Source organism: Phaethon aethereus (assembly GCF_964289735.1).
Source record: "Phaethon aethereus genome assembly, chromosome: 3".
Classification (NCBI taxonomy): Eukaryota; Metazoa; Chordata; class Aves; order Phaethontiformes; family Phaethontidae; genus Phaethon; species Phaethon aethereus.
Window position 1 is genome coordinate 115,851,706 of NC_138576.1, and position 11,432 is coordinate 115,863,137.

At 63.9% G+C, this 11,432-nt stretch overlaps 3 protein-coding genes across 3 annotated transcripts; all 3 read left to right on the forward strand.

The window, feature by feature from the left end:
- Positions 1–1,083: 1,083 nt before the first annotated feature.
- Positions 1,084–2,503, forward strand: PTCRA (pre T cell antigen receptor alpha; the record flags this gene model as incomplete). The annotated part of the gene is made up of 3 exons (XM_081998616.1): positions 1,084–1,251; positions 1,411–1,998; positions 2,316–2,503. The coding sequence occupies exons 1-3, from the start codon at positions 1,131–1,133 to the stop codon at positions 2,501–2,503; spliced, it is 897 nt and encodes a 298-aa protein (XP_081854742.1). The 5' UTR covers positions 1,084–1,130.
- Positions 2,504–3,054: 551 nt separating this feature from the next.
- On the forward strand, positions 3,055–7,173 carry CNPY3 (canopy FGF signaling regulator 3). Its single transcript, XM_081997152.1, has 6 exons — positions 3,055–3,166; positions 5,202–5,325; positions 5,618–5,714; positions 6,155–6,277; positions 6,452–6,569; positions 6,690–7,173. Exons 1-6 carry the CDS (start codon positions 3,064–3,066, stop codon positions 6,896–6,898), a joined length of 774 nt encoding a protein of 257 aa, XP_081853278.1. The 5' UTR covers positions 3,055–3,063; the 3' UTR covers positions 6,899–7,173.
- A 429-nt stretch (positions 7,174–7,602) lies between these two features.
- Positions 7,603–9,766, forward strand: GNMT (glycine N-methyltransferase; the record flags this gene model as incomplete). Its single annotated transcript, XM_081997151.1, has 6 exons — positions 7,603–7,808; positions 7,970–8,097; positions 8,481–8,594; positions 9,079–9,221; positions 9,380–9,501; positions 9,595–9,766. The coding sequence occupies 6 exons, from the start codon at positions 7,603–7,605 to the stop codon at positions 9,764–9,766; spliced, it is 885 nt and encodes a 294-aa protein (XP_081853277.1).
- Positions 9,767–11,432: the final 1,666 nt, after the last annotated feature.

Consider the following 11,432-nt stretch of genomic DNA (forward strand, 5'->3'; position numbering starts at 1 on the left):
TGGCTGCAGCTGCACAGATGAAGAGTTCATAAAACAGCATGACGTGAATGCTGGAAATGATGAAAAAAGATATTTTGGTTTTCTGAAGAAAAATCCTTGCAAAATGTATGCTTTAATGATGGGTGTGTGTTAAAGTGACTGGACATGGTTTATTTTGCTTTATTTTGATACAATATGCCTTGAAACTCATGAAGAAGGCAGCAGCACAAAGTTCTACTGTACAAAGCCAAGCCACAGCCTTGACCAGAAGAGAGCAAGGTGGACAAGCCAGGTGTGTCCTGGCACCGTTTGGTGTTGCTGAGCTGAGCACATGTCTTGGTGCCAGCACCACAGTGGGGTTTTTTTGTCTGTTTGGATGAAGAAGCAGCAAGCAGCGGGCTTTCCAGCCTGGTGCTCAGCCCTCCTGCAGCACTGCAATGTGTGGACACGGGGATGGGAGCTTGCCGTGTCAGCACCCACCAGCCTGGTGCCCTGCAGCTGCCCCAGTGGATGCCAGCCCTGTCCCACGCTCCCCTGTGGCACCGGCAGCACTCCGACCACTGCTCCCTCCGCCCTCCCCGCCCCTGGGCGGGTGCCTGGCTGGGGCCGAGTGTGTGCCCCGCGCGGCAGCCCTTACGCTTCTTAAGAGTTCTTTTGTACGTTTCTACATCACCTGTCTTCTGGGCGGCTGGGGCCGGGGGGCTCGCCGGAGCCTGGGGCTCGCCGGGGCTTAGGGCCCGCCGGGCCCGGGGCGGCTCTCCCAGGGCTTGGTGGGCGGCGGCAGGCGGGAGGCGGTGGGGCTGTCCCCCGTGGGCGAGGCGCGGGGGTGCCGCACGCCCGGCGGTTCCCGCCCGCTCCGCACCAGCTGCAGAACCTCGGCGAAGGAGGGGGTGGTGGGGGCCTGGGTCCGCTCCATGCCGCGGCCGGGGCAGGCGGTCCCACCGGAAGGCGGAGGGGGACGGACGTAGCATCGGGGGGGGGGCGGGGCGGAATCATGGGAGCGGAGGGACCGTACCACTGCTGCTGGCGGGGGAGGCGGGTAGTGCCGTTTGCAGGGGAGCCGGGGGGGGGGGGGGGGCAGCGGGAGCCGCATCGCTGGCGCTAGGCCCATCCCCGCAGCCCGCGGGGCCGCCCCAGCGCGACGCCGGGTGATGGGCGACGCAGCTTGGCAGCGACAGTTGGGGGCTGAGCCCTCGGCAGCCCCACACGCTGCGGCTGCTATGGAGGTGCCCTGGGTGCTGCTGGCTGCTGCTCTGCTTCCGCTCCTGCCCCGTGAGTACACCGGGAGGGACAAGGCCTGGGACGGCCCCGGGCGGCGGGAGGGCCGGGCACTGTCTAGCCTGCGTGCTGAGTCTGAGCGTCGCCGAGCTGGCAGCTGCAGTGGGTGTGACACGCGGGGGAGACAGTACCCCTAACCCCTGTCCCCCTCAGCTGGCAGGGCCACCGTGCCACTGCCCACCCTGGCCCCACCACTGAGCATGGTGGTGGCCGGGCAGCGGCGGCGGCTGATAGTCTGTGTGGTGAGTGACCTGGCCCCCAGCTCTGACCACACCGTATGGATCTCCGGTGGGAATGGCAGCGCCCTGCACTCCTTTGCCTACGGGGCCTCTCAGGAGGATGGTGGCACCGTCTGCACCATCTCCCTCCTCCCCGACGACCCCCTGGCTGAGGGGGATCTCGCCTGCCATGTAGGGCCCAACAGGACCTCCCCTGCCCACAGCTCCAGCGCCATCCCCATCACGGGTATGGATCTACTGCCACCCCCTCTGCCCATGTTGCCTGCTGCTGCCTGGCCCGGTGCCCCGGTGGCCCCTGAGGATGGGAGCCAGCGGGGCTCCGGTGCGGAGCAGGTGCAAGGCCCCACAGGCCAGTGTTGCCACCCCAACCAGCAGGTGCAGGAAGGGGTTTGCGGCCAGCCCTACTGTGCAGCTGGCACCAGGCTGCCACTGCCTCCCCAACTGCTCTCTCACCCCACAGGCAATGAGGCGGTGGCAGAGCCGTGTCCTGGCAGCATGGCTGGTGAGTGTCCAGGCACTGCTGCAGCGGGAATGTCACTTGTCGGGGAGGAAACCCTGCTAGGCATCTGGCAGGGACCCGGCTAGGGGCCGCGTAGTGGCCAGGGTGGGTCCCTGCAGCATTGTGGGGCTGGAGGAGAGGGGATGAAGCTCCATCTGGGTGGGGAGGATAGGGAAGGTGGGTCAGAGCCAGCTTGCTCTCAGGAACAGCATGAGGGTGACACGAGGTGTCTTGGGTACATGTGAAAGTGACAAAAGCCCATGACGGGCCCTGGGGGAGCCTGTTGGGCCTAAAGTCTTGGGGATGCTGCCCCTGACCTGGCCCTACCGCAGTCCTGGAGGGGACGTGGGGGCAGCAGGGTGCCTGTGGCGGGCATCACTCCATCCCCTCCATTGCAGTGCTGCCGGCCCGTGCCTCAGCAGCCCTGCTTGTGGCCGTCCGGGTTGTGCTGCTGAAGGTCGCACTCTCTGGTGCCCTCCTCACCTCCATCCTCCTTGCCCAGAGCTGAGGGCCCGGGCAGAGGCCCACCCTTGAGGGGTAAGTCTCCCTGGTTTGGCTGGGGGGCATAGAAGGCGCCCAAAATATTCTGGAGGGTGGAGTGGAGCCCCCCAAATGCTGGAGGGAGGGAGAGACCCAGGGCTGTTCGGGGAGTGCAGGGGGCGGGACACCGTGTGAGTGGTGAAGGGAGGGGGGCTGCCACGTTTTTGTGGGCAGCTGGGACCCGGAATTACCTGGGGGTAGGAAAGGTCCCCGAATTATCCGGGGGTCAGGACCCTAGATTTCGGGGGGCGCCGGAAGGCTGCATGGGAGGTGGGGGTATACACACGTCCCCGCCCCTCCCGACCGGGGCCACATGCATGTCCGGGGCCACCCACGTGGGGGCTCAGCGGGACGACCCGGAAGCGATTCTACGGCGGCTGAGCAGGCGCTCAGATTGGCTGGCGGCGGGCGTGCGGAGATTGGCTGAGCGGGCCAAGCACGGCTCTGTGATTGGCTGACGCCGTCGGTTTTTTTGGTTACCCGGGGCGGCCGGGGCGCTCCCGGAAGCGGGGCCCCGGAAGTGGAGCTATGGCGGCGGCGGCGGCGGCGGCCGCGCTGCTGGTGCTGCTGGTGGCGACGCTGGCGGCAGGCGACGACTCGGATTGGGTACGACTGCCCAGCAAGTGCGAGGGTAAGCGGTGCCGGGGGTGGGCCCCGCCGGAGCGTCCGGGGCCCGGCTTGCCGGGCGAAGCTGCCGTGATCGTCAGCCACCTGCTGGCTGCTCGGGCCGGGAGGTTACTGGTGCGGAGGCTGCGGCCGCAGCCCCGACGCCCGACTACGCTCCTGCGGGCTGCCCCTCTGCCCGCCTCCTGCCTGCCCTCACAGCCCCGCAGGCGGAGGAGAGAGGCGAGCGCAGGGCCGCTTTGCAACGGCCATCGCGTTTTGCAACGGCCATCGCTGCTGTGTGCCTGGGTGCGAACAGGTATCTGCCAGTGCCCTTGCAGCGGTGTGTCCCTGCTGGTGGTTGTCTTCTGTCCTGCCCTAGATGAGAGGTTTAGGGGCGCTGTGACATCACTGTTGTTTCCAGTAGGCACTAATCACCTGGTGGTTTTTAACTGGGGCTGATTATCTCTGCTGCTCACAGTCCAGCCTCAGTGATGCTCTGTCCCTGAGCAGCCCCTTGATTCACAAACAATCAAAAGGTTCCTAGGCAATCCAGGGCCAGGTCATGATGGACCTCTGCTATCTGCTGTGGTTTCCTCTGTCTTTGCTGTGCAGGGACACGTGGAACTTGACAGCAAAGAGAAAAGAAGGAAATGAAACTCTGGAGCTGTTTGCAAAGCTTTCCCTGCTGGGGAAGCAGCTCTGGAGACACTGATGTCTGAGCTGTGCTGTGGCACCTGCATAACCTCAGAGAAGCGTCATAGTGAGCACTGACCACGTGCTGCTCCTCTTCCTGCCCAGGCTTGGAACCTGTGTCAGTGCACAGAGATAGCCGCGAGCAGCATCTGGATAGCTGGACCCAGCAGTGAGCGCTCCTGGCATGCGTGGGGACACTGCAGCGTGTGTGGTGTGGAGAGGGTTGTCATCGAGGCCTGAGTCCAGAGGGGCTGCAGGAAAGAGTACTTGTCCCACCTGAGCAATGGCTGCGGTCACCTCCAGCCCCTGGTACCAGCAGAGAAAGGAAAGCGCAGGAGGTGTACACAGGGCTTCTCGTCACATGCACAGCGGCCCTGGTGAAGCCACCTTGCTCTCTTCCTGCCTGCGGCACATCTCTCCGCTCACACCATTGCCTGGGAGAAGATGTGGTGGCTCATCACTGTCAGAGCATTCCTGCCGGCGCTTGGCCATTCTCCCAAAGTGGGACTTAAAGAAGAGGTGGCTCCTGGCAAACAGGAGCCCGCAGCACAGGACAAAGCTTTCTCCAGCCTCCTGGGACCCCAGCTTCAGGAGAGGAAGGGCCACACTGTGCCTGGCTTCCATCCCTCCACATTTCCACTTGTAAACCCCTAAGATGTTTCTCTTCTCCTGCTCTCTGTTTCTCTATCTCTGTTGGACTTTCTGTTACAGAAGAAATAAAGCTTTTGGGTTTTTTGTTTGGTTTTTTTTTTAGTTTTATAAAAGAAAACATGCACTGGGTTATAAAGCTGTTGGTGCTGTGGTCTCTGCTGCAAGCAGTGCCCCATGCTGGAGGTGAGAGACCCTCATGGGGTGATGCAGTCCATAGCCAGCATCTTGTCCTGCCACCTGGCCTGCTGAGCCCTGCCAGCCACTTGGTCCCCAACACCAGCCCCCATGGCCCGAGGGCACTGGGGGAACCGTTGATGGGTGGGATGTGCCAGTGTTGCAAGGAGAAGCTGTGGCCCACACTGGGGCTTGTGACGCAGAGGCTTTGGTGGCTGTAAAGTGCAGCTGTCAGGAAACCTGCAGGCACAACTGGCACCGTCTGTCTTCCTAGCTGGGCTGTAGCAGCTGGCTGTGTGGATGCACTTACACCACAGCATTGATTCGGGTGTTTCTGCTTCAAGGGATCTCCAGTGGAATCAGTTGAGCCATTCCCAGTTATTTCTTTGAATGGCTGAGGCATCTGTTTTCTGCTCACAGTGGCTCTAGTGCACCCGACTCCTGGTGCTTGCTTCCACTGCGATCCTGTCCCCACGTGCTGTGTTGTGCTGTCTGTCAGAGCGGCGAAGCCCCCTAACCTGCCTGTGCTTTCCTTCCTGTAGTGTGCAAATACGTGGCAGTGGAGCTGAAATCTGCTTTTGAGGAGACGGGCAAAACCAAGGAGGTGATTGACACCAAGTACGGCTTCCTGGACGGGAAGGGCTCTGCCGTCAAGTACACACAGTCGTAAGTGAGAGTGAGATGGGTGGTCTCCTGCCACTGTCACTGCCTGCGGTCTACAGAGCCGGGGGCTTTGGAGCCTGCGGACAAGCTGCGCTGCGCACAGCTCCTCTGAGGAAACTGAACTGTGCCAGGGCTAGTGGGGTGGGCAGGGTAGGGCAGCTGAGGGAGGCTTCTGCTGAGGGGAGCCTGGGAGTCCCAGAGTGCTCCCCCATCCATCGGCTGGGCTGAGGGTCTCCCTGTGCCCTGGCTGTTGGGGTGCAGTGCCAAGCCCTCATCCTCCCTCCTCTCTGTGCAGGGACATCCGATTAATCGAGGTGACTGAGAACATCTGCAAGCGGCTGTTAGATTACAATCTGCACAAGGAGAGGAGTGGCAGTAACAGATTTGCAAAGGTGAGGGCTGTCCTCCAGTCACTAGCTCCCAAGCATCCCTTGCCCACGTCTGCACTGCCAGGGAGCCGAACTGGGGTTCATTCTTCCCATCCCCTGGATCACCTGCCAGCACCCAGCATGTGAGGCCACACTGCCTCCCAAGTCAGGTGTAGGGTGCTGTCCTTGGGGTGGGTGGGCAGACCCTCACCTGCACAGAGGGACCCAGGGGCTGTCTTGCCTGGCCCACATCTTCCTGTTGGTTTTGGGAGCAGGTTTGCAGAGGGGGACTCACTGCTGCTCAGGCTCCCTCCTGGTAATGCTGATGCCCCAGGGACCCCAATTTTGGCTGGCATGCACATTCCCGCATCCCTGGGCGCGGTTGTGTGACTGGTGCTGGCGAGGGGAGAGCGGGAGCCTGGCAGAAGGAGTGGCGCTTCACCAGGGCAGCACTGCTCCCCCAGGGCATGTCGGAGACGTTTGAGACCCTGCACAACCTGGTGCACAAGGGCGTCAAGGTAGTGATGGACATCCCCTACGAGTTGTGGAACGAGACCTCCGCTGAGGTGGCTGACCTCAAAAAGCAGGTACCCAGCCTTGGTGGGATTGTCCCTTGGCAGCTGCTGTGGCCTTGTGGGCTGGAGCAGAGGGGGAGAGAGGGTCAGAGGCGCTGCTGGGAATGGAGGTGTCAGCAGCACCTGCCACCCTGGTCTTGGTCCTGCCCTGGCGGCACGTGGCTGGAGCTAGGCTCTCTGCGCTAGTGCGACGTGCTGGTGGAGGAGTACGAAGACGTGATCGAGGACTGGTACAGGCACCACCAGACGGAGGATCTCTCCCAGTTTCTCTGCGCCAACCACGTGCTAAAAGGGAAGGACACAAGTAAGTCCTGGGGGCTGCCCCGGGCAAGCACAGGCATGCTAGGGGGTGCGGGGGAGCCCTGCCAGGGCCCAGGGAGCCCCACTTCTCCCTCAGCACCCCCTCTGCTCCTCTCCTCCCCAGGCTGCCTGGCAGAGAAGTGGACTGGCAAGAAGGGTGACTTGGCCAGTGTGGCGGAGAAGCAGGGCAAGAAAAAGAGTGGGAAGAAGAAGAAGGGCCGGAAGGATGAGAGTGAGGGAGCTGGCAGCCTCCCAGCTGCTGTGGAGGCCCTGGAGGAGAGCGGGGTGCAGGAGGAGGCTCCGCTCACCCACAGCCCAGCCGATGAGCTGTAGGTATGCATCCCCAGCCCCCGGGGCTGCCCGCTCTGGGGTCTCACGGTGCCGTGTCCTGCGCGTACCAAAGGAAAAGGGACTTTGTGCCACGGCATCAGCGACCCGGGGGGGGAGGCTGGAGCGCCCGGCCCAGACTTGCCAGCCTGGGCGTGATCCTGTGCGCAGGGGGGTGGCACAAAGCCGCCGACCCAGCCCCGCTGCCTCCATGCTGGGGCTCCAGCTACAGGAGGCCGCGGGTGCTGCCCCGGCGCCGGCTCCTCATCCTGCCCGCATCCTGCCAGCACTGTAAATAAAGACGTTTTCCCCAGAGCCGCCGCCGCTGCCGGCCCTGCTTCACCCGCCGTGCAGGGGTAAGCGCAGCTCCTGCTGCGGGCGGGGCTCCGCTACTGCCGCCCGGCCCAGTGCCGCCGCGGAGCCTGACGGGGACCCCGGGGCCGCTGGGCGAATAGATCCTGACCCCATGCCCCGCCCCTTCCCGCCGCCGGGCCAAAGGTCGGAGCCGGGGGGGGCGTGGCGGGAGGGGGCGGTGGGAGGCGGGATTGGCAGGGCTGCAGGGGGCGGGGGCGGCGGGGATTGGCGGGGCGGGTCGGCTGGCGGCCGCGGGGATTGGCGCGGCGGCGGGGGCGGGGCGGGGGTTGGGGGCGGGGTGCGGCGCAGTGGGGCAAGAGCGGGGCCGGGGCCAGGGCCGGGGCCGTGGCGGCGGGATGGTGGACAGCGTGTACCGGACGCGGTCGCTGGGGGTGGCGGCGGAGGGGCTGCCGGACCAGTACGCGGACGGGCAGGCGGCCCGCGTGTGGCAGCTGTACATCGGGGACACGCGGGGCCGCACGGCTGAGTACCGCAGCTGGCTCCTGGCGCTGCTCCGCCAGCACCGCTGCCGCTCCGTCCTCGACGTGGCCTGCGGCACCGGGTGAGGCACCGCGCCCCGCGCCCGCCCGCTTCCCATGTTCCCCCCCCCTTCCTGGGGCTACCCTGGGCCACGCTGCCCGCGGCCGTCCCCAGCGCCCACCCCCCCAAAGCCCCCCGGGCCCCCTCCGCTGTCCCCGGGCGCGCTGACAGCCGTGTCCCCAGGGTGGACTCCATCATGCTGCTCGAGGAGGGCTTCCAGGTGACCAGCGTCGACGCCAGCGACAAGATGCTCAAGTATGCCCTGAAGGAGCGCTGGGAGCGGCGCAAGGAGGAGCCCTTCGACCGATGGGGTGCGGGGGCCGCGGGGGGGCGTGCGGACACCAACACCCCTCCCCGGCGCTGGGGTCTTCTGCCCTGAGCCCCGCCCGGAGCACCCGGCCCTCCCGCCGGGTACCACCCTCGCGTACTGTCCCCGGCCCCTCGCGGTGCTCAGGCCCCTGGCGCAGGTGCCGCTGGCCAGGTGGCCTCGCTGCAGCGCTGGGCAGAGACCTGCCGGCGCTGGCTGCTCGGCAAGCCTGGGCCATGGCCCTTGCCTGCCTACTGGCCCCAGGCTGATCCAGCACCCTCAGGGGCCAAGGAAGGGCTGGGTGATGCTGGGCTGGGGTCCGGCATGCAGGGGAGGCTGTTGGGCAGGTGGTGTGTCCCTGCCCTCATCTGCTCTCCTGTGCTGCAGTCATCGAGGAGGCCAACTGGCTCACCCTGGAGAAGGACCTGGAGAAGCCAGGGGATGGGTTTGACGCAGTTATCTGCCTGGGCAACTCCTTCGCACACCTGCCTGACTTCAAAGGTGAGTTGGGGGGAAGAGCGGGGGCACCTACGCACATGTGCACAGCATCTCCCAGCAGGCTGGGAATGTGCCCTAACTCATGCTGTAAAGTGGGACGGTGGATTATACACAGTGGAGTTGCTGTGTCATGGTGTGTCTCCAGGGAAGCTGAGACTGTGCCCCAGTTCGTGGCGTTGAGTGGGGCCATTGGGTCCCATGGTGGTGGTGGAGCTGTGTGCATCTATGTCACATATCTGGCAAGGCAGGAGACACACCCAGACTTATGCCACAAGTAGGGTGGTGGGTTCCCCACGTGGCATGCTCTGCCCCAGCAAGGCTGAGAACGTGCCTGAGCTCATACCATGGGTGGGGCTGTGGGTTCTCCAAGCTGAGATTGGGGTGGGGAGGGGGAGCTTTCTGTATGTGTGTATGTGTGAGATGGGGCCCCGTGGGCTGTGCCACGGCATAAAGCCTGTGCCTGGGCACACTGTGGTTTCCTCCCTAGGGGACCAAAGTGACCACAAGCTGGCCCTGAGGAATATCGCCAGCATGGTGCGGCCTGGGGGTGTCCTGGTCATCGACCACCGCAACTATGATCACATACTGGCCACGGGCTGCGCACCACCTGGCAAGAACATCTACTACAAGGTGGGTGGCTGGCAGGCACTGCCCCATCCCACTCCCTTCTGCCCCAGCCCCAGTCACCTGGCCCCTAGGGTGCCAGACAGGGCAGGGAACAGGGCCTGTGCCCAGCCTGGGGGCCACTGAGTGCCCACAGGCCACAGGTGTGATCCTGTGGTCCCCAGAGCGACTTGACCAAGGACATCACCACCTCGGTGCTGCTCGTGAACAACAAGGCGCACATGGTGACTCTGGACTACACGGTGCAGGTCCCCCCCACAGAGGCGGGGGCAGCTCCGGAGCTGAGGTGAGAGGCACTGCAGGGGTGGCTCCCAGCACAAGAGGGTTGCTGGTGCCATGCCCTGCTGTACCCCGCTTCACCATCGTTGCCTCTTTGCAGTAAGTTTCGGCTGTCTTACTACCCGCACCGGCTGGAGGCCTTCACCACCCTGCTGAAAGGCGCCTTCCAGGGGAAGTGCCAGCACAGTGTCCTGGGTGACTTCCAGCCCTACACGCCGGGGCAGGCCCACATCCCTTGCTACTTCATCCACGTTGTGAAGAAGATGGCTTGAGGGGGCTGTGGAGATGGGGACTGTGGTGGCTGAGAGCTGCGAGTGGCTCTGGGGACAAGCAGGGGGCTGGGGACATCACTGAGAGCTGCCTGGAAGCCGCCTCCCCTTAATTAAGAGCACTCGTGAGAGCTATCAGAGCCCGTGGTCTGTGTGTCCATGTATCTGTGTATGGGCAGGGTACGGGGCAAGGGGCACAGCCACAACTGCCTCAGGACTTCCAGGGAAAGGAGTGCACAGCCTGGGGGGAGTATGGGGTGGGTGCAGGACCCCCAAGCCCCAGCTGCAGGTGCCAGTTATGCCTGTGGTGTGGAGCTTGGGGGTCCCATTGAAGCAGAGGCAAGGGTGGGCTGGCTACTGGGTGGTTGCACATCCTTGCTGAGCCCAGTGCAACACTGCTCCCAAGGGTGTAGTGCAACCAGTTTTCTCCTTTGCACCCGCTAACCAGGTGCTGACCCCTTTTCTTGACACCACTCAGCCCCATCCAGGGGTGCCCACCCCCCCAACCAGTGCTCCCAGAGTGGGGAGGCCCCACACACACCACCAGCACTTTTGCTGTGGCTGCAGCTCCCTCCTTGCCTGCCCTGGGGAAGAGGTGGTGGCCAGATCCAGCAGCACATTGTGGTCAGGGTCAGCTCTGCCTGAACACGCTCAGGTGCCAGAGCTGGAGCAAACGGGGCTCAAGGCACGCGTCAGCTGGATCTTCGTGTATGAAACGCCTCCAGCTGCTGGAGAGCCAGCCCTTTGGGGAGGAGCTCAGTGGGGAGCTGGTCCTTGACAGCCACACTTGGCTCGGGAACATGACTGACAGCAGTCTCAGCTCAGGCAGCAGCAGGGCAAAGCCTGGCAGCAATAACCCCTTGGGCTGGGGCATGCACAGGCCCCTGGCTTAATGCGGGGCTGCCCGTGAGCTGCCCGAGCAGCTGCAGGGGCCTGGCAGAGGCCTGGCAGAGGCAGAGGCAACTGCCAGCCAGCTGCCACACTCAGCTCATGTGTGGGTTTATTTGGCATCCTTGGCAAAGGCCAGGAAGCAGAGCACATGCAATTGTGCTGGCAGCTGCTGCGAGGCTGGGGAGGGAGGCGAGATAGGACTTCAGGAGGTCTGAGCCAGCTTGTGCTCAGCACAGGTTAGCACAGCCAGGGTGGCTCTGGGCAGCTTCAGCCAAGAGTTGAGTATTTCCAAGGCTGGAGCCCTCCCTCTCCCTGTGACGAGTCTTTCCTAGTATCTGGTGGGAATTGCCCTTGCTGCCACTTGCCCCCATTACCCATTGTTGTGTCACCCAGTGCCTCCAGGAGGAACTGGGGCTCCCTCTGCAGAGGCAGCTCAGTTCCCAGCTAAGCAAACCCCACTCCCTCAGCCTCTCCTCATGCACCATGGGCTCCAGCCATTCTGGCAACCTCTTTGCTGGACAAGGGCGGCCCCAGCCCTGTTTGCAGGTATGCTCCCCCCTGCAGGAGCCTGGCGGCTCACAGGGACCATCCTGAGCCCATGGACACCATCAGCAAGCAAAGACCTGAGGCCAGGCAGTGAATATCTAGTGCTGAAAACCTGTATTTATTCAGAGAGACCATGTTGAGCCCAGGCCAGCTACAGTAGCAGTGCCCTGTGTCCTGCTGCCCTCTGGCCAGCATCCATCACTGCGAGCTGACACCCCAGCAAGCAGCTGCC